This window comes from Xiphias gladius, chromosome 14, assembly GCF_016859285.1.
Source record: "Xiphias gladius isolate SHS-SW01 ecotype Sanya breed wild chromosome 14, ASM1685928v1, whole genome shotgun sequence".
Classification (NCBI taxonomy): domain Eukaryota; kingdom Metazoa; phylum Chordata; class Actinopteri; order Istiophoriformes; family Xiphiidae; genus Xiphias; species Xiphias gladius.
The window spans coordinates 10,904,228-10,925,639 of NC_053413.1; the positions used below are offsets into that span (position 1 = coordinate 10,904,228).

Here is a 21,412-nt window from a genome sequence, read left to right on the forward strand (position 1 = left end):
CCGAGTAAACCAATTAATCTACCTGCCATAGGTTCAAGGATTTTTCAGTCCCAGTGCTCACTGCCTCTTAACATGTTTCCCTCCTTCAGGACTCAGAAAATCTTCGCAGAGCCTCAAGTGTCTCCTGTCTGATGTGACCATCCGCAGCACATGCTACCTGTCTGATATGGGCGGCGTTGCTGTGCCACTCAGAGATGGGAGGTAATTTCCATTTCAGCTAAAGTCAACTTGATGAATGGACTGAACCCCACTTAGTAACAGTCACAGACAAACCTATTGACTTGCTTAAAACCCCATAAATCATCCTATAGATTACGACACCGACTTGCTATATTATGCCGACTCACACACACCAATGTGTAATCGAAAACACATTTGAAAATTCAAATACATCTGACAGACACAACTGGAGAAAAAATATATGCCTCATGAAAGGAACTTACCAGTGGTTTTCTATGTTTTAGCCCTACCCTACAACTCACATACATAAATTAATGCTCAAAATTTTCTACAGCTCACCAAAAGCTTTTATTTGCCCCAATATTTGAGATGTCAGCTGACATACAACATTTTTGACAGTATAGATCATGAATTAAAAGCTTTTTGGCAGGTTACTCTCAAATTATGGATGTTAAAGCATCCTTGAAAGCACCAGAGTTTTGAAACTGGCTCCTTCTCACAGCTGCAGCACCACGTGATAATAATATAACAGACAACTGTTTGCTAACATGTTAGTCATATCGACTTTATAATTCCATGATTCGTGAAATGTGTGTGATGATATTTCAACCCCAGGCGATCAATAGTTCTTAAAAAATACACAATTTGTAGTTAATGGGCTCACGCATGCAAAACCACCATTGAGATCCTCAGTTCAGTTTCTACTCATATATGGATTGTGCCAATAACGAAAAAGATGGTCTTATTTCCAGAGATGAAAGACAGCTGTTCTGTGACCTATCATATACTGCAGTGTACTGCAATGTCAGCTCCCAAGTAAAGAGCCCAGTAAATGCTGTAGTAGAAGCTGCTCTGAGTGCACTGAGTCAAAGATATTCTGCCATAAATACCCTGACACAACAGACCTGATTGACTGACAAAAAAGGACAATAACAGGACAAGGGTTGGTGACCTGGTCACCATTACTCTGAATCCAAACTGCTTGCTAGTGTCCTTGCTCAAGAGTCCAACTTGTTCCTATAGCTTGCTGTGTTGTCTCCACTCTGATCTGCTAGGAGTAAACGATGCCCTCGGGCAGTCTGAAACATCTGGAACTTCGTTCCCATCTTTTATTCCTATTGACCTTTCTCTTTATCTCTACATTTCTACATGCAATCTCTCTCTAAATCTATATACTGTATATATATATATATATATATATATATATATATATACATATATATGTGTGTATATCTTCATCCTTTTTCCTGCACCATCCTTCACTCCATCTTCCTCTCCTGCTCCGGCTGTGATTTTAGATGCTGGCCTTTAAAGGGAATGACAGACAACCCCAGTGCTATCAGAAGAGGAAGCAATCCTTCGGCTAAAATCTAGTCTGATGCCAATAATGAAAATTTTCCGCTAGTAAAAAAAACAGGTCTACAGTCAAGAAATTACTGAGCAGAATATTTTGTGCAGGATTTTGTGCAATTCATTGTGCAAATCACATGATACTTCGTTTTATTTGCATTTGTGCAATATTCCCAACACTTTTGTTAGATAATGTATGTCAGCGTCTGTGCTAACAATCCCTCTTGATAAATCTGACAGCTGCCAACCCCACACAACTCAAAAATTAACAATAGCAATGACAACATACAAGGCTCCCACTCATGCATCAGACACATGCACAACCTACCTTAGTGTAAACCCCCCATGACAGTTCCGTCTCTGTCACCATGACAACAATCCCAAACATCCCGAAGATGAGTGCGTAATCGCTGAGTCGCTTTCGCTTTTCAAACAGCGCCCTCCGGTGGCCAAGCTTGTAGCCAATGTCCCTATTCTTCTTTTGCGGCGCCCTGCCTCCGCCACGCCCGCTGCCCTCCCGGACCAAGCTCTCGTTGGATGCCTTGCTGGGGTCTTCGCCGCCGTTGCCCTTGGACACCACCACCTCCAAGCCAGAGCTGTGCAGCGTCTGCAAGGGCTGCGTCTCCGAGTCGAGCTCCGCAAGGTTGCGGCGCGACGAGGACGCCAGGCTGCCCACTAGTGGTCTCACCACTCCGCCATTGTACTTGCAGGTGTTCATGGCTATCTGAGGGAGTCGGCCGGTGCTCTCGGAGAGGGAGGGCTTGGATCCAGCATGGCTCAGCTTCTTCTGCTCAGTAGTGGCCTGTGAACACGAAGGAAAGTGATAAATACAATACTACCACAACAAAAAGGGTGTAAAAACTGACAGTAGGTTGAAGAGACACACACACAGGTAGACTTTAAATAGAGCGTTGATGTGGGAGTTATATCTATGTGGTTATGGAGAGGGCAAAGAGAGGGGAGGATCTTGCAAAACAATTTTGGTTATAAAAGCAGACAGTTTTAGTGCTCAGGAGGACATGTGGCCAACATACAGTATGAACCCACAATATCAACAGTTCTTGTTAGAAAGTCCCAAATACGCAGGGTTTATTTTCCTGAGAGCTGGTAACAGAGGATTGGTTGCCCATTAAGAATCCTGTGTGGGTAAGTGTTGAAAAAAAAAAAAATTAGTAAAACTAAAACAGTAGTTTTACTGTAAAACTACAGTTTAACTTGAGACCTCCCCTTGTGTTCTTCCTTTATTGGACAGTATGCTTCATGTGTACCAAGTTTTCCTTCAAGAAAATGGCATCAAATTTAGATGGCTCAAAAACAAATGAATAATGAATTGACTTTGATGTATAAATAAAACCATATAACCAATAGTGGACCATACAAAGTGCAGAAAATTGAATCTTTGCGCTTCACAAATTTAGATATGAATGATTAATGTTCGGCATGACCCTGTTTCCTGTCAGAGAAACACTCCTCCCCTGCAGAGATGAGCGGCGGCCTTCCCAAAAGAGAACACAGAAGAAGAAAATGTGGAACCTCTCTAATCAGGCATGCCACAGAGACAAAATGTGAGATTCCCACTATTTTAAGAGGAAAAACGAGGGAAACTATTTTGAAACTCAAAGGATACTGTACACTATATATCTTGTGTTGAGGTCAAGGGCACCTTCGGAGCAAGTTGAAGAACACGTGGTGATGCATGCATATGTTGGCATATAAATATGTGTTCAATCAATAAATTGTACAGTGTGTATATAATTTCTAATTTGAATGAGATAGGAGAGAATACATTACACTTATCTGACTAAAATCACCTACACATTTGTTTTCCAACCTGATGCCGTGGAGACTCTTCTTACATTTAGTCTTCTATCGTTTCTGCTCTTCCTGGCAGATAGGAGTGAGTTTCCGTCCCGGTTACACAGACTGAAAATGTTCTATCCATGCAGAGGCTGTAGAGCAGTCACTAAAGAAGCATCTATCTGCCTGTCTATCCCTTGCCCTTCAGAGACTCGAGCAGATTATCATAATGGGTTATGAAAACTTCACATGGAACAGTGCTTTTTCCGAAACAAGTCGGGGGTGTGTGATAGCACTGCTGGCCCTTTTTATTAGCCTTGACAAAGCATGCCTAATGCCTTTAAATGTGCTGGTGGGAATAAAGAAAGGCAGCCCTAATGGAAATTTACTAACTCTGGTCCTGTGATGCTATCGTCTTTCGCATATTGTGGCTCCATGAGAACAGGACTAAAGGTTAAGGATTAGTGCAGCCCATAGTGTTTCTAATCCCTTTTTATGTATTAAATTGCTTTTTAATCTGTGCCATTAGGACCCCTCTACACTTTTGAAGACTGTGCAGTGAGTGAACTTTTGGTTTGAATGACAGGAAATACTGTAGTAAAAGATACTGATATGCCAATAGTGGTCAAGATGCTGCTCTTTAGAAGAGGATAAAAATAGAACAAAAAGTGCTGAATTTTGCAAATTTGATTTCAGTTCAACAAATCAAAATAACAGCAAGTTCCGTAAAGATGCTGAGTGCCTTGCGACTCATATTGTACATTTTGCCAAGGTGAATTCTTGCAGTTTACAACTTACTGGAGTAAGAGATGCAACAACCAGAATCAGTCACGACGTAATTTTATTTTTCTCACCATCCCGCAAAATCACAGGTTTTCCAAAATACCACTGAGCATGAAGCACAGCTGTGCAGAGACAATGATAGAAGAAACAACAGCATTGCCATATCATCCAGGAAAATATTGCTATTATTGTAGCCAATGCATGTACTGACTAAGCAGCAAGATAGTGTAGAAATATTGTTGGATTGAACTCAACTGGTGTAAAAAATCAAAACTGTCTAGGTCATTTAGTAGGCTACTTTAATAAGTTTTGGTAAATGTTTCTAAAGTCTTTACTGGTGCGAGAATAGCTTGATTTTTTCCTGCATCTAGATCTACCGTAGATCAGCCTGTCAGTCTTTTGAATGTGTTGAATCCACAGCCAACTGGTTCGGAGGAACTACAAAATATCCATTATTCCTTTGGTTTTGAGTGTCACAACATGATGTCATTCATTCGCAAAAGAGAATTTCCTGCTTTTGTGTGGGAAGTAAATAACTCTGTGGTATTTTTAGCTGCAGTCAAACTCACAGAGTGGTTCTGAGATGCTTGATGTGCAAATATGGGTCCTGGACTATAATATCTGAGAAAAAATCCAAGACAACTACCTCAAACAAAGGTTGCGCATGTTTGTAGAAAATGTTGCTTATATTGTTTAGTGCATTTGTAAGAGTATAAGTGTATCTTTACTGTTTGTCCTACTACTGTCTTACCACAACAGTGGAATGTTAGAAACTACCTTTGACAGGGGACTTTCATTACGTCATTAGTTTGAGAGAAAACTTACATTTTTCCTCACACGCATTCACAAACACCAGGAACAATATGGGATGCAGTATCCTGCTCAAGGACCGAACCACCAACCCTATGATTAATAGCCAACTTGCTCTATCACCAAAGTTAAAGCCATTAGTTGTGATTGGTCTTTCCCAGACCGTTTACTGTAGTTATATCCCAAGATTTTTGTCAAAGATCATTGTCAGATTGAGCCATTTTTGTTTGTTTATAAGATGTTCTGGTGCTAGTTCAGGGCTTGTCTGACATACCTATCCCTCGGTTTTTTGAGTGCACTTGTAGCATTTTATGTTAATATTTAAATTTGAGAACAGAGTGTAAACCAGGCTGTATGGCATTTATCACACATGATGGTCTTGATCATTTTTATATTAAGTTTCCCAAGTTAAGAGACAACAGCGAGTCAAATAACGTAACACACCCAAAAATCATGGGTCTAATGATGACTGATAGGTCTGTATTACAGTTAGACATAAATCTTCCCTGGTCCAGACTGGACAAACACATCACACACCATATGGGCTCTCCTTGATTTTCAACTTGGATTAGCAAACCAAACACTAATATCTACAAAAATGTATTTAAATACATATGAACCCATGTCATTGTAATCTGGCTTTGGGTTCCTCCCCTGAAATATATGTAAAAACCAAATATAATATAAAAACCAGAAGCCTCTAAAAGATCATTTCCCCTTAAAATGTTTAAACCTAAAAGATAAAAAGTGAGTCACAAAATGAGCCCGTAATTTGGTTTCCAATAACCAATTACATGATGATAAATCAGAGTGATATAGCCATGTTGTGACATCCATGGGACAAAGTAAGAGCCTGAGATGTAAAAGGAGAACATCCCGAGAAGTGTTGCTCCAGTATCGTAAATGAACGGGATTGATGACGGACGCCGAGAGTGCAGGGCTGCTGTTACATTGTCAGCTTTAGTTACCTGTTTCTGGTGATCATTCGTCACTGAACCAGGTCAGGACTGACACAAATATGGGCAAACTTTCCATCAGTCAGTTTGTGTGAACACTGACACATGTTCCTGTTTCTGTTTATTCCAGATAAATAAAAATAAGAGAGAGAATATCTGCACAGGCATATTGAGGAGAGAGAAGTAAAACACAGCTTACAAAATACTATGTTGTATGTATGACTTTTTCTTCTGTAAAACTATAGAGTCCTTCACAGACATTGCAGCAGGAGTCCTCACTTACCATTCCAAAACCTCAAAGCCCTCAATCACTTCCAAACTCTCGCCCACTTAGCCAGCTACCCAACCCAGCTTCACAGTGCGGGAGAGGGGCACGGCGGTCCAGCATTGCCCTTGTTGTCCCCTGGTGCCACCACAGAGGACACACGGGGAGGTTGCCCATCCAGTCGGCCAGTGGCTCACTTTGATTCTGAATGGCACGCAGCATTCGGGCTCTATGAAATGGAGCCTCATAATGAAATTGAAAAGCCTCAGTGCAGAACAGTTTAAATGAGGGTAACTCTCTGCCTCGCTCGCCCCTCTCTCTTTTTGTCTCTCTCTCTCCAGCCAGCTCAAATCTAATAGAAAACCTCATTCTTTAGTCTTGTATGGGGCTACTGTGCTGCAGTCTTGAAGGCTTATATACCCTAAAAACAGAATAGTGCTTTATAAAATCAAATGTTTTCAATTCTGTGTGTGTGTGTGTGTGTGTGTGTGTGTGTGTGTGTGTGTGTGTGTGTGTGTGTGTGTGTGTGTGTGTGTGTGTGTGTGTGTGTGTGTGTGTGTGTGTGTGTGTGTTTGTGAGTTCGAGCATGTGGATGCCAGTCTGTTTAATTATGTGTGTGTGTGTGTATGTGGGTGGGAGGATGTGTGCATATGTGTGCTAGTTGAACAAGCTGAGCCTCAGCCAGGCATTGGATTAGGTTGGATATTGATGCAGACGAAACAAGCATGAGGAGGAATTGTTAAAGAAGATCCATGTGTATGTGTAAAATCTGTGAACAGTGGACAGAAGATGACAAGGCTGACATGAAAGGAGGATCACAAAAAAGAAAAAAAGGAGAGGGAAAAGCGACAAAATACGGCAGAGATCGAGAAATTGAGGAAACATGAAAGATAGAGGGGGTGAAAGAGAAAGGGATAAATGAAAGAGAGGGAAGACAGCTCCCTGTGGGTGTCTCTGCCAGCCCCTGGCGTGATTGAGAGCCGCAGGCTATACTCTCCAGTTTGTCCCTGCACACTAGACGCTGTCACATTTCTCTGACAGGCCAGCAGGCATCAGGGCTCCTCTGTCCATCTCTGACCAGCACGTGGATCATTATTCAGTGCTGGTAAAGATGGAGGAAAACCAGAGGCTGCAGCCCCACATTCATAAAGGAAAATCCTCCATCCTTCCATCCTCCGTGTGCTGCGGTGATGGAAATAAACAATACATACTTAATGAAGAACCAAATGAATACCATAGGCATTCATTTCATGTAATATCACTTTAAATTAAAGTTTTTAATCTTTATCAATGTCTAACTAAAAATATAATTTCCCTTGCAGTAGTAGAAAGGTTGAGTCTCTGTGCACCCAGTATTATCGCCCCATACTTTATGTCCTTATGTCTTTGCAGGGATGCCTGCTATTAAAAAATTTGCTGCTTCTGTGGGATAAGTTGAAGCTACTGTAAGTGTTTCACAGAGACACAGCAGTCCTAGGGATTGAGGAGGCAGCAAATGTTCAAAGAGTTTTCAACTTCACATGTCTGGTAAGGTCATTAAGTGTGTGGACAGCTGCATGATGTGCACTGAGGTGAGCAGCTTGTGTGTGTGGACAGGTGCGTGTGTGTGTGTGTGTGTGTGTGTGCACGCGAGTGTGTGGGACAAGACTGGAATATGTGTGTTGAAACACATGAAAAGCACATTGCAGAATGTGCATGGTGTGCATGATTTTCGACTCCATATATTTATTCAGACTTTTCCCGTCCCACATCTACTCATTTCTGATTGTGTGTATTGTACACCTTCAGACCAAAGTGATGACTTCACAATACAGTGAAGCACACATCTTAAACAGTTGGCAGTTGGCGTACTTTACCCAACTGTCCTGATAGAAGCTGTGCAGCAGTATCACCAACATCGCATTGATTGTTGATTGATTATTGATTTCATATTGATACTGTGACATGAGACTTGATATTATCTGTGTTTTTACCATCACAATATTGTAATATAGTAGGGTTACTACTGAAATTCAAACTAGCTTTCAAATGTTCAAAAGTAAAACCCAAAAGTTCAATCTTTGATCATCTGTTCAAAATCTAAATGAACAGTGTATCAGGACATCAGACTGTGCTTTGTGCTCCAGAAGAAGGTGTCCCTAAATTCGCTGTCCATCTGCCCCGTTGCCCCATCAGTAATCTAGGCTACTGGTCTCTTTGCTAACACAAAAAATGGAGAAAGTCATAACACCATCTGAGTAGTAATGCATGAAGAATTTTATATTCAACATGACAGATGGAAAAATTGTGGATAAAGGTAAGGCTGTTTATAACTTTGTAAAAAAAAAAACAACAAAAAAACCTGCTTTACCATAACATTAGTTTGCACCTTAAGTGAGGCACTAGGGAGGCAGAGGAGGCACTGCAGAGAAAAGTTCATTGTATAATGTAGGGTAGGATTTGGCTACGTGGGTTTGTATTTGAATTCATTACAGAAAAGGACTTAATTTTCTTCCTCTTGTGGGTGAAATGAACAATGGCCTGTTTGGCCATATGCACATTTGCTCTCAGAGATGATACCCACCCTTAGTTTCGATTATATTTTACAGATAAGTCCATAACCATACCGAAAATACTGTTGCATTATCAATACTGAGGTAGTGAGTCAAAAATATTGTGAGATTTGATTCTGACCCCACTTATTTTAGAGTGAGCATTTTTTTTCCCGACTTTATAGCTTAATAATTATGTTCATAATTTGAAGTAGCAAGTATGTTATGTTTTATTTATAGTTCCCAACTTATGTTTTTTATCATTAGATGAGGAAATGCGCGCACTGCAAACTGCTGTTGTATCTGCAATGCCAGCGCAAAATGTTCACACCAAATGTTCGTGTCAGTTTATTTCATTTTTTCTCACTACAGTTTATTTATTCGTTTATTCATTTATTTATATCAGATTTGTATGGTTATATTACGGTAACTCAAAGCACTTGGTTAAGGTAACAGTTGGATCATTGTGTTGGTTTTATACTGAAAATGTCAACACTGACTGGAAGCACAAGCTGGGCCACGAAGACTTTTTCAATTTTCAACCAAAACCACAATCTTTCCCTCAGCTTAACCAAGTGTCTTGATAACCTGAACTTACAAACAGGAGGGATGCAAGACACAAACGCCGACTTCTACTGTCAAAGTCCTGTGCTTTGAACTGATGATTTTTGTTACTGGAATGGTCAAAGGCGGTTTTGAAAGTAGTGAGTGACCTTGCTGGTAAAACTTTCAAGACCACCACCACCAGCTAGCTTAAATGCACACTGTCATTTAGTGAGGACGATTAGCTGCAAGTGGTAGAGGTCTGCTATGTAGTGTCTATATATATCTAGTGTCTAATGAAATCCCCAGGGTGAAGACCCAACCCAGCAACTCAGCTAGAGAATAAAAAGCAACAATTAAATCTACACACAGTAAATTGTGGCAACATTTCAAAAATCAAGTCCAGCACTGCAGTCGCCTCAGGGATGCTATAACCTTTACTGAGGCAAAGAACTAGACTAGAGAAAATATGGGACAATGGCATTAACCCACAGCAGAAAAAAGATGAGATTCTTCTACTGTTTAGCTAAGTGTTGGCATCGTTTTAAAGAGCACATTCACTCTTTGTATGAATTACCCGAAACATGATGTAGCCATAATTAGTTTGGCCTTTGTATATTTATGCAGTGGTAAAAATATACAGTAATAAAGCAGAGAAAAATTATCCTATTATGTGCAAATTATATTAAAAAAGAGGATTGAAGAGGATTCTTAAAAAAAATCCATCAAAAACAAGTAAATAATGCATGATAAAAGGGCTGTGGCTACATACAACAGCTACTATAGATATTTAGAATTAATGCAAAAAATATAACAATATAATATAAAAATTCTGTTTCAGAATCACTGTCTGAACATTCAGTCTCCACACAAGCTGCAGTTAAAAATGATGGTAGTTTGATAAAAGAGTCAATTATTGGCTTCTAGCAAAGCTCAGCCTGCCTCGCTTTCCCTCTTTCTTTTATTCTTCAATTAGAGATTTTAAAAAAACAGTTGCCAAAAACAAGACAAAACCTCCATGGAGAAAAAGGACACAGGTACATGCCTGTGGGAATGTGTTATTGTTAGGACTAATAACACACTGTGTTCAACAGAGACACAGTGCTATTATAATTAGGACCCAACAAGGTTACTCCATGTGTGCTCATGTGAGTGTGTGTCTTATAAACTAGGTCCTGGGGAGATTAGGCTTAGAACTGAAGGGGGGTTACTTTCCCTGTGGGACACCCCTGCCTCATTAGGAGCAATTTTAATTTCCAGCAAATTAAAGCAGGGGGTTGTTAGAAACTTGATTTGTGGATCAGGGCCATAAAGGATGGACTGATCCTGGTAAAATGGTTAACAAATTGAACCTGAATGAGATCAACCTCTAAACACTACCATGTATTAAATAGTATGTTTATACTAGGATAAATAATAGTAAGGTGTAAGGTTATCCATATAGTTGCCATGGAGTCTGTTAGGACAGTATACAGCATACCTCCTGTTTACATCCTCCATGGGGGGCGAGAGGTGTTGTGGGGCTCGGAGTTGTCTCAGTTTTGTCTGGAAGGGGATCACAGTGTCAGACTTTGAAAACCCCTGACTTACAGCAATCAGGAAGAAAGGCTTTGCAATACATAATTATATATAATATAATATATAATCATTGCTATGCTTACTAATGAAGCAAGAGTATTATTGAAAATGTGGTTATTACATGAGTGAAGTGAAGGCAGTGCTTACTGTTGCATAATATTCCGAAAACCAGTAAATGTCACTCAACCAGTGTTGGTTACTCAGACAAAGACTTATGACTTGTAAAATGGCCAGTAGGACCACTCAAAGATCAGTTAGTTTGTTTGCACTATTAGTGGTAAAACCCACCGATAGACGACATAACTCCAGAGGAGGCCATGCCGCATGTAGGTGAGTATTTTAGGCATAATTTAGGCATCAGGCAGAGTGTGGATATTCAGGGAAAAAAAACGAAAGAAAGTAAAAAGAAAGAAAGGACCACTCAGTTAAAATGGATTTAAATTTATTTCGGAATGGACCACTTTTTCCACATGTTTGATACATAATGGGTATTTATTGTGATTAGGCTGCTGTTACTATTGGTTTAATCATGAAGCATTTGCAGTTTTAGTTAGTTTAATTTCCATGACTGTAAAGAGTTACTTTCAAATTCGTGAAATCTTTGCTTTACTGTTCTCTTGTTATTTAATATAATTTTTTACAAAATTTATCTTTACCAAGTAAGAAAATGTGAGAAAATTACAATTTTTAAAATCTAAAGAACAAAAGAACACAGAACTTAAAAAATATTAAACTGGAATTTAAAAAGAGGCTATTCCAGGTTAGATGGGTGATGGCTCAGTATAATGTCAGTTGAATATCTCAGATCTGATATCTCCGTGTTAATACTAATGTGCGAATGCCTCCATAGGTTTGACATTGTACGTGGAAAAGGGACTAAGAGAGATTTTCAATGTTGAACTAATCAGCTCTCTAAAGCATCCTCTTTATTTTAGCTAATCAACAGTATTGCCCTATTCGCCTCCATAGACTTTCCTTTTGGCTGATTGCTTGATTGTTGCCAGATTTGTGCTGATAACCCCCTCATAAAGAGGCAGACCCAGTCCTAGACACATTCCCACACAAATTCCGAACTCTTACTCGATCTCACGCACCTCTGACGTGCATTTGGCCAAAGCGACATACATGTTTTGCATACACATTCATTAGGAGCGGTGTGTCTTGCTTAAGAACACATGTGGACAGGAGGAACTCAGGAAAAGACATATCAAACTTGCAAATAATGGCCAACCCTCTCCACCAACTGAGCTCACATATACCATTATACCCTCTATAGTAGTTTATGAAAGACAAATATCATTTAACATGTGTGTGTATATATATATATATATATATATATATATATATGTATATATGTATAATTTTATAAGAAACATAACACCAAAAAGTTCAAGAAAATATGTTCTGCCAACTTTCTTTGAAGGTGTGTTCATAATAAACATACAGTGTTTTCTGCAAAATGTTCACAGTCAATATTTTTCCTCTCCTGACATGGAGAGTGTGATTTTAAGAGTTTAAAGAGTTTTAAGCATAGTGCTTGGAAACCATAACAAATGGTTATGTTAAGTAAAGAATGGTAAGTTATGGTTAAATGTAACTAGCTCAACCACATAGTTAGGAGATTAAGAGGTCAATGTTGACTTGAAGCATGACACGGGATACAACTCCCCTCCCTATGACTTCTGCAGAGTAAAAACTTCCCATTGTTTTCTGCATTGGAACAAATTGTTTCCAGGGAATATAAAAACACTATGACAAATTAGTAACATATGAACATAATTCGTAGATGATAGGATTGGAAGAGAGATATACTGTATCGTTTGAGCGAGACTGCGTAAGAGAGAAATCACAACGTATGCTGGAATGGATAGCACAATAATAGATTAGCAGTGGAAGTGAATGAGTACACAGCTGTTCGATGTGAGGCATTATGATAGTGTACGGTATGTGAAACAAAACAACAGTGTGTGAGAAAGAATGGCAGTGAGTGTGAAAAGATAGTAGTGTACGGATGAGATACTATAACCGTGTGTGTGAGACTGATCGCCTGTGAGAGAGAGAGTCATTGTACTGTATGTGTGACAAATAATGATGGTGTATCTAAAAGAAATTTTATGAGAAACAGTGTGATTATGTGTGTTTGAGGACAATAACCTATGAAAGTGTGTGACAAATAGTAGTATGGTGGAATGTGACTGAGGCCACCTCAGTGTCATGTACATACCATCCAGTATCGTTCACATGTACAATTATCCTCTCATATGTATACTTTTATGGTAATGTCTGAGATCAGTATATATGTGTTAGAGAAAATAGTGACAATGATTGTGCATGTAAGATGGTACAGTAGTGTGTGTATGAGTGTACAGTGTAAAATTATATTACATTATGGTCCTGTGTGAGAGCAAGCATGAATTATGACATAAATGGCCTCTCATAGTGATGTCCTTTTTCCAACTAATCAAAAAGACCAGTAATGCAAGTGGTCAGGGATACAAGATGCACAGAAACACACTCAAAACCCCAAACACACCAAGCCACAAAAGCTTGAAATATAGCTTAGTCTATGTGGACCCTGAAGACTAAGCCATCTTCATTAGGTGGCTGTTCCCCTGGCAGCTATTTGACATCCCAACAGGACCGCAGTGGCCATATATTCCTCGCAGAGATTATCACCCGTAAATGCTCCATAACCCACTCCACAATCCCACAATCTTTACCTCCTATCAAGCTGCATTCATTGCTGTGAGAACCAACAACGGCATCAATGTATAAATGCCACTGCCTGACAATTTCTATTTTCATTGTGAGGTGATTGTAAGTCATTTGAAAACCAGCCCTCGGTAAATTTAGGCTGAGGCAGTTTCTTTCTTTCCCCGAGGCAAAAACATCAATAGCGGAGAGAGAAGCCAGGACAACCTATAGCATAGGACAGATCGATAGCGCAACAAACTCAGTAAAGATTGACTGGAGAGTTGCCTGGAAACGTCCTACTTGAGATTTATGATGGGAGGAGGACACGAGCCAACAGGAGAAGCTAGAGGACAAGAGAGGGAGAGAAAGAGAGAGTGATGGGGAATCAGGGGAATTCTCATTTGGTAGCATTTCACCAATGTCTTAAGGAGAATATATCAATTTTAAATGCCAATGAATAACATTGATAGGTTTCTCCTTTGCACTTGTGTGGAGTTTTCCTCTGAAAACAAACATCAATTTAAAAAAAGGTGAATCTCAAACTGTGTTAATCTGAAATCCATTCAGTTTTATTCCCCGTTTTCTAATTATCTTCCAATTTTGTTTCTGAAACGAGAACTTCCTGTTGAGAAAGGGGGGAAAAATGATATCTAAAGAAGCAGACAGTATATGTTTGACATTCCAATGGGAAAGTTACAGAAACAGTGACAAGATGAAATGAGAAGATATCAGGTTTCATTATTCCTCCACTCTAACAGAGAGCCCTTACCACATGTCACCCGGCTCCAGTATGCTCCGACTGGCGCAGCGGTCTTCCATAGACTCAAGCTAATTGAATATCCTTATCGGGCTCTGACCCTCCCACCCCTTTTTTCTGGTGAAGTGAAACTGAGGCCAGTTGGAGAAACAGCACATTTTTATTCACCCCCATAGGCTTCCAGAAGAAATGTAACACAAACACAAAAAAAACACACACAAATACCTACTGTACTTTAGTGCACTGTACGTAATCTTGTTTTCATGTAGGTGAACCATAACCAGACCCCACACTGTACTGGACTACAGTCAAGAGTAGCTGTCTTTAGTGCTAGTCTATTATGTCTCACATGATAAAAGTTCTGGGAATTGTGCTAACAGCCTCAAGCTACAGTTTCCCTCCGTGATTTTTTTTTTTTTTTTTTTGGTTATGAATTAAGTGCTGCAGTTTTCTAATGCCCCTTGGGCCCTTTAATGTAAATTGATTCTATTTAAAAAAAAGCTTTTTTTTTTCCCCCCAGCCTGACAGAGAAGAAGAGGTGGCTGGGGAGCGGAAACAAGTAATCGAAAATGGACTCTCAAAGAAAGAGAGGAGAGAGAGATGGGAGCAAGCTTTGTTCGTGAAAGGGTTAAGGAGAAAATGGTAGTGACAAAAGGGGAAGTGCGCAGACCACTGTTCCATTAAGGGGTTAACAGTCAGAGGGAGGCCAATAATGGAAGCTGGCGCAGCTGTATAGGAACTACAACACACAGAGAGCCAAACACCATAGAAACCACTAATATAAACCAGAGAAAAACACAGGGAGATGGATTGAGGGAGGAAAACAGGCGCTACATTTTTCTCACGTCAACGTGTCAGCATTGTGTGAACACTCAAAAACCAAATCTGATGAATAAAAATAGCATTCCTATGTTGTTATAAAACTGATGCTTTTATCCATTCACCGCCCAAACAGTACTGGAAACACATGCACACCCATTAACACATTCAGCACATGCACCTTCTTTGTAAACACAACTGCAGATGCATAATTAAGCACGGAGCCCAGATGCTGTGGCTCAAACAGGAAATCGTTCTTAGAGAAGACTACAGTGCAGCAGTTGAGTGGAGGATTCCTGAAGAAGAGGGTCTTCCATATGATTAGAATCTGCAATGGAGTTAATGTGGCCTTTACCATCTGAAGACAAGACTGTGGCTTCCACATAATAATGATATACTAAAGCTATCCTCCCACTCATTCACTCACTCACTCTCTTTTTCCTTTACACATAAACACAGGTACAAACAAACATGCAAATATGCACAAATACACAAAGCACATGCAGCAGAACATACGCCAGAAAAATGCCCCATGGAACAGATGTTTTTCTGCAGTGTACAGTGCCTGTAGTCCACTTCAACAGAGCCGCAACTGTTTTATCCATGAAATCTGTTTCATATTCTCCAGCTAGGTGATCTGAGGTAACATTTGAGGGGGGGGGCAGAAAAATTGACAAAGCTGAAGGAAGCCAGCTTCCTTCAACCCGTCTTCTGTTTCAGTGTGTAAGCTTGTGTGTTGGAGAGGAGCCACTATGGCTGTTGATAGGAAAGGAATCGCACAGGCACACAGTAAGTTGCATGTATTAGACAAATATGTAGTACACATACCTACACAAAGACCTCCCGAGTAGCGGCTGGGCTCATTTTTTTTATCCACATAGAACATTTTTTGTTTGTATAAAGGTAACAAAGAGTACTCAATTTTTTTTTTACAAACTGCTAAAGGCAGGGTAGGTCTGACTAGATGCGAATCAGCAAAGGATTTTTGCTCTTCACTGAATATTTATCAGCTGACAGAGGAGGCTGTGGTTGAGTTTTACAGGGGAATGCTTTTGTATCATGTTCTGTAAATTCAGTAATACGGCGGCTCAGGGGATCAGCAGTCAAATTCTGACCTGTGGGCATAAAGACATAATGAGAAAGAAAGGGGGAGAAAGCACATACAATGAGAAAGCACAGGCAGTGCAGGGGACTCATCATGAATATACGCACATGTATTAACATGCACGACTAGCGCACAAATACTGCCACACAAAGCAAACACTCTCGGTATGGAATTTCACAATGGCAGGAGAAGCTTTCCAAACTTACATTTTCAAGGGCAGGCTGCAAGCGAAGCGTTGGTCGATTGTATGAGTAAAGTATGATGAAATCACACATCTCTCCCATCTCATTAATGCACTCGGCACTCCTACCAACACTGTGTTTAACAAACATTTGAAAACAGCCAGCAGGCAATGCTGAAATGACTCAATGAGCTCACATGTTGACAGTTTCCTAAGAAACAGTATGTCGAAAGATGCAGGCACACCCACACCTGCACATTCACACACATACAGTATGAAGCCATCCTTGTACATCCGAAACCCTCCAGCTTTGTAATGATTGACAAATATCTGCTTACAGCTGCATTACTCATACTCTGATACTCCTTTGTGTAGTGATCATGCCCTAACGCAGGAACAGCCTCAGATCAATAACCTAATTAGCCATAAGGCATATGCATTGCAGTGATACATTATATGCCTGACATCCCTTGGCTAGAATCTCGCAGGAATTACCATATAAATGAACTGCGGTCATTTATTAAGCAAAGAGCCGTGGTGGGGACTTGGCATGCTCCGAAGTAAAAAAAAGAAAAAATGGAAGTTTCAACACACATTAGAAAAAGGAAACATCACGAGAGGTCGAACATTCAAGTTACAAATTGCACTGACTGCTGGCAGAGCAAAAACATCTGCCATGCTGTGACTCTACCCCTGGAGTAAGTAGGCAGTGAGGCTCACGGCGACTGAGGAAACCCCCCCCCCCCCAACACTCTTTCTTTCCACTCTTTGTATTCAACTGGACTGCAAGTAATTTAATACACCTCTCCTTGTGCAGGTTCACTCAAATGAAACGCAAAGCAAATGAACTATATCAAGTGGAGCGGTATTTGAAGACCACTTACAGTAACACCACTGTTTGTGTGGGCTGCCCTACAGTGTGTGTGTGTGTGTGTGTGTGTGTGTGTGTGTGTGTGTGTGTGTGTGTGTGTGTGTGTGTGACGTGGACATGTGTGGAAACCCCTACTCTATGTGTGTGTTAAAAGGCAACTGTGAAATGAATCGCAAATCCAAAAGATAATCTTGTTCTGCACATGATTCCTTGACCAAACTCAATACCCCCGAGAGAGACGGCTACACAATACCGGGCTGATCTCTCCATAGCAACACACATGGTAACACAAATCTATTTCAGAGCAGGAGCACAGCCTTGCACTTAAACACAGCGGACAAAATATAAGGAAAACAGCAATCAATTATTAAAAGAGCTTCATGTTCATACTTACTGCCTGTGTGTTGCCAGCTGCAGCCGAAACTAAGAGTCTCCCACAGCTCATACCTACCTCCCTTCATACAATTGAGGGCGTTATCAGCGATCTAAAGCAACGCCACTCCTTCGTCATATGCACAGGGTGTGAGCTGGGATCTGCCCCTTGTCTGACATTTAATTGTTCAATGGGATGTGTTTACTTTCAAGGTGTTGGCTGCCCTCATTGACTCGCAGAAGGCAGTGGAAACACGGACGCCTAATGAGAGAAAAACAAACGGAGGCCCTGTAACAACAGCGGAGAGATGACCGATAAAGAAAGTTTAAATCAACATAATGTTTCTTCTGGCATTATCCTGCTAGTAAATCATAAGGTCGTAAGCAGATCTTTCCACATCAATTGTTCCAAGCTCCAGAATCCAGCGTTACCTCAGCGTTATTACAGCGCCAAAGCAAACACACAACTGATAAGATAAAGTACTTTTTTTAAAGTTCCCTCAGCTTTTTCCTTAATGTAGACAGGAAAATAGCAACAAAAAACACAAGCGCTCTGGTAGGATTCGCTTAAAGTAAAGTTATACAGTTATAAGAAAAACTGAAGACTGAGAAGGAAAGCAGAAAATATTCCAAAAGATTTTCAAAAAGGAAAAAGAAGAGTTTGCCTTGCCTTTCTTTGTAGGAAACACTTACTCTGCTGTTCATGTTTGCAGGGAGAGAAAGCATTCACACTCTACTTTCCAAAGCTTTTACACACAACCACCACTAAACACAACCATGCTATATCCTCCAGACAGGGTCAAAGAGACACTAAGTTAGGTGAAAGTGCCACTCTGATATATGCTGTGCTGACCTTTCTAGATCATATAGGGTGATAATAGGCGTGTGGGACTGCAGTTTGGCAGGAGCTGCACAAAAGGCTTTACTGTAACAGCTCTGCTCCTCCGTCATGCCATCCATTCTGCAATGACACATAGAACGTCATGTTCTCCAGAAGGGTGTGCTGACACACACACACACACACACACACACACACACACACACACACACACACACACACACACACACACACACACACACACACACACACACACACACACACACACTTACAGCTAACAGTTGGACTGTTAATCGGACAAAAAGAAGTTATTCGAAGACATCAACTTAGGCTTAGGAAAATGGTGACAGACGTTATTCACTATTTTCTGATATTTTATAAGGAAAACGATCAATTGATTCATCAAAAATAATCAGCAATAAAGCTGAGTAACAATCTGAGACATTTTCTGTTATCTTGTTGTGCCTGGTAAGTTTTTTTCTTTTAAAATTTGTAGTGCTGAAACAATTAGTCGACTAATCCATCATTCCATTAACTGAAGACGTTTATTGTAAGCATTTTTGATAATTGATTAATTTTTTCTTTAATCACCATTTATCAAGGAAAAAGGCCAAACTTTCTCTGGTTTAAGCTTTTCAAGTTTTAGGATTTGCTCCTTTTCTCTAATATATATAATTGAAAATTTAATATTTTAAGGTTTTGAATGGTTGGATTAATAAAATGAATCATATGAAAATGTCCCACTGACACTGTTTTCTAACATTATTTATGTAATTATCAAAATTAATTGATTAAAGAAATAGTCAAACATTTCAACCTTTCTAACTGTTGGCAGGAAAGCGAATAAGCCAAAATGTCAGCCTATTCCTCTATTTGCACAACTAATCAGCAGATTAATCAATAATGAATGAGTTGTTAGCTGTAGCACTGAAACACCAGTCCATTTTGCCACCCACAATGCACCAGGAAGGACTCATCAGGCTTGGGTTTGCAAATTACAAATTGCCTGTACTGTCCCAGCAAGAGACAGAAGTCACATTAATGTAATTTTAAAAAATGTGAACAGGCGTAATGTGACAAAAGAAAGTGCACTTCCTACTACTTAACTATAAGCTTTGCAGACATTTTATTCACTTTCAGAGTTCAGAAAAGCCCTGTTCATATCTGGCCCTGGATGCCATCAAATCTGACAAACTGTGAGTAATTAATCACAGTTTTTTGCTAAACATGACATCTGTGTATCCTTAAAAATCAGCCTCGTTAAACAAGAGAAAATCCACCAGTATTTATGTACTGCAGTGTCCCTGCAGGGCATACCACCATAGCAGTAAGTGGCAGGTATTAGAGTACTTACAAAGCCTATCACAATAGAAGCAGCACTGCACCTTTCAAAGCACAATGTTATTGAGGCAGGACACAATATCATACTACCTGCCATCAGTTCAGGGGACTAGCTATTGAGTTTCAGGGGGTGCTGTGGGCTACTGTAATCGTATACACTTTATCGGGCTTGTTCTGTCACAAGTGTTTTGTTTAAGGGATTTCAAATGGGAGTGGGGGTAGGGGCTGTCTCATTCAGGCCGAGTCAATACGATGTAACCACGATCCCGCAAATATCCGTGAATAGGTAAGCATGTCTCGCCGTATCAAAATACTTGGCACGCTTGGATCTGATCGAGTGGAAAAGGTTTGATACTTAGGCAGAGTCGTGCATTTGTTTTCTTTCAGATTTCCTGTTTCACAACTGAAATGGGATTATGTCAAACTTGTGTGATAAATAAACGTGTACAGTAGTCCCACTGTAAACGAGAGCAGTAGTTTACAGAGGGACTTCAATGCTAAGTATCTGCAAAAGAGAGGAGATAATTATAAAACAGAAATCAAATGACCATTTTGATCATTTTTAGCAGTTATTTAAGTACTTTAAGTTGTAAGTTTCCTGCTGTATATTGACAACTCATATCATTTTCAGGCTTCTAATTGCATGTTAGCCTTCAAACCAGTTTGGAAAAGACAACAAAATCTTCGGGTATCGTAATCAGAGTGGATTTAAAAGACATATCAGTCCCACAGCTTGTTAAAATCCCAGCTGCTGTAAACAATAATAAGTATCCACTTGGACTATTTTTCGACCTATCAAAGAGCCTTTGTAGTGAGGTTTTACCCTATGATTAGTACAATATGGGCTTTCATTCAATAGAATACAATATTAATAGTGTCACAACATCCTTGTGTTCTTAACAAACAACATTTTAAATTGGTAGTTACCTATTAGGCCAAACAAAGTGAAGGTGATAGCTCTGTGATGCCGTGTAGGCAGCAGATTAGGAGAAATGCAAGCCCTGGAATGTATGGGGGTTGCCTCCCTCCTCCCAAAACACCTTGTGATTCTCACTTGTGAACGAATGGTGGCAACTTCAAGAAAAAAAAAAAAAGTTTACTTTCCATTCAGTCATTTGGTCATTTCGCTGTTCTGCTGATGCTTCAAAACTGAGCCAAGTTCAGAACAGTCATGTCAAGGTGGCTCGATGTACCACCTTTTGTTGCTGGTGCCAGCTCAGCCCCTGAAAACAGCTGCAGTATTTTAAGAAGGAGTCTGGTGCTCTTATTTAGACGCTGCACCCTCATCATTGCCCCCAGTTCCTTTCTCTCTCCTGTGCTGCAGCACAAAAACCTCACCTCGAGTAAATGCTGGGGGAGGACAAACTAAAACAATGGTGGGGACTAAAAGAATGATGACTGGCGGCACTTTGGGAAAAAAATTGATAACGACATTTTTGGAGGTGTTATCAGTAAGATTCAACCACAATGTATTTTAAGACCTTGCTTTTTTTCTGGTTTACTTTTCTCTTTAAGATCCAAACTGTACCAAAACAATTTGTTCTCCCACTCTGGGCAGCCACTCACTCATTTAACAATAAAATACTGAAAGAATGTGCATGACAAAGATCTTTCATGCTCAAAACCGCTTTCCCAGATTTC

The 21,412-nt window shown here is 40.0% G+C and overlaps 1 protein-coding gene across 1 annotated transcript in view; it reads right to left on the bottom strand.

Annotated features, from left to right (window-relative positions):
* The window catches only part of kcnn1a (potassium intermediate/small conductance calcium-activated channel, subfamily N, member 1a), a 41,655-nt gene extending 23,969 nt beyond the window's left edge, over positions 1–17,686 (bottom strand). Inside the window, exons 1-2 of the mRNA XM_040144654.1 lie at positions 17,615–17,686; positions 1,859–2,332 (exon numbers count right to left, since the gene is read on the bottom strand). Coding sequence (XP_040000588.1) covers positions 1,859–2,332; positions 17,615–17,665 — 525 coding nt within the window. The 5' untranslated portion in view covers positions 17,666–17,686. The remainder of the gene's footprint in view (positions 1–1,858; positions 2,333–17,614) is intronic.
* Positions 17,687–21,412: the final 3,726 nt, after the last annotated feature.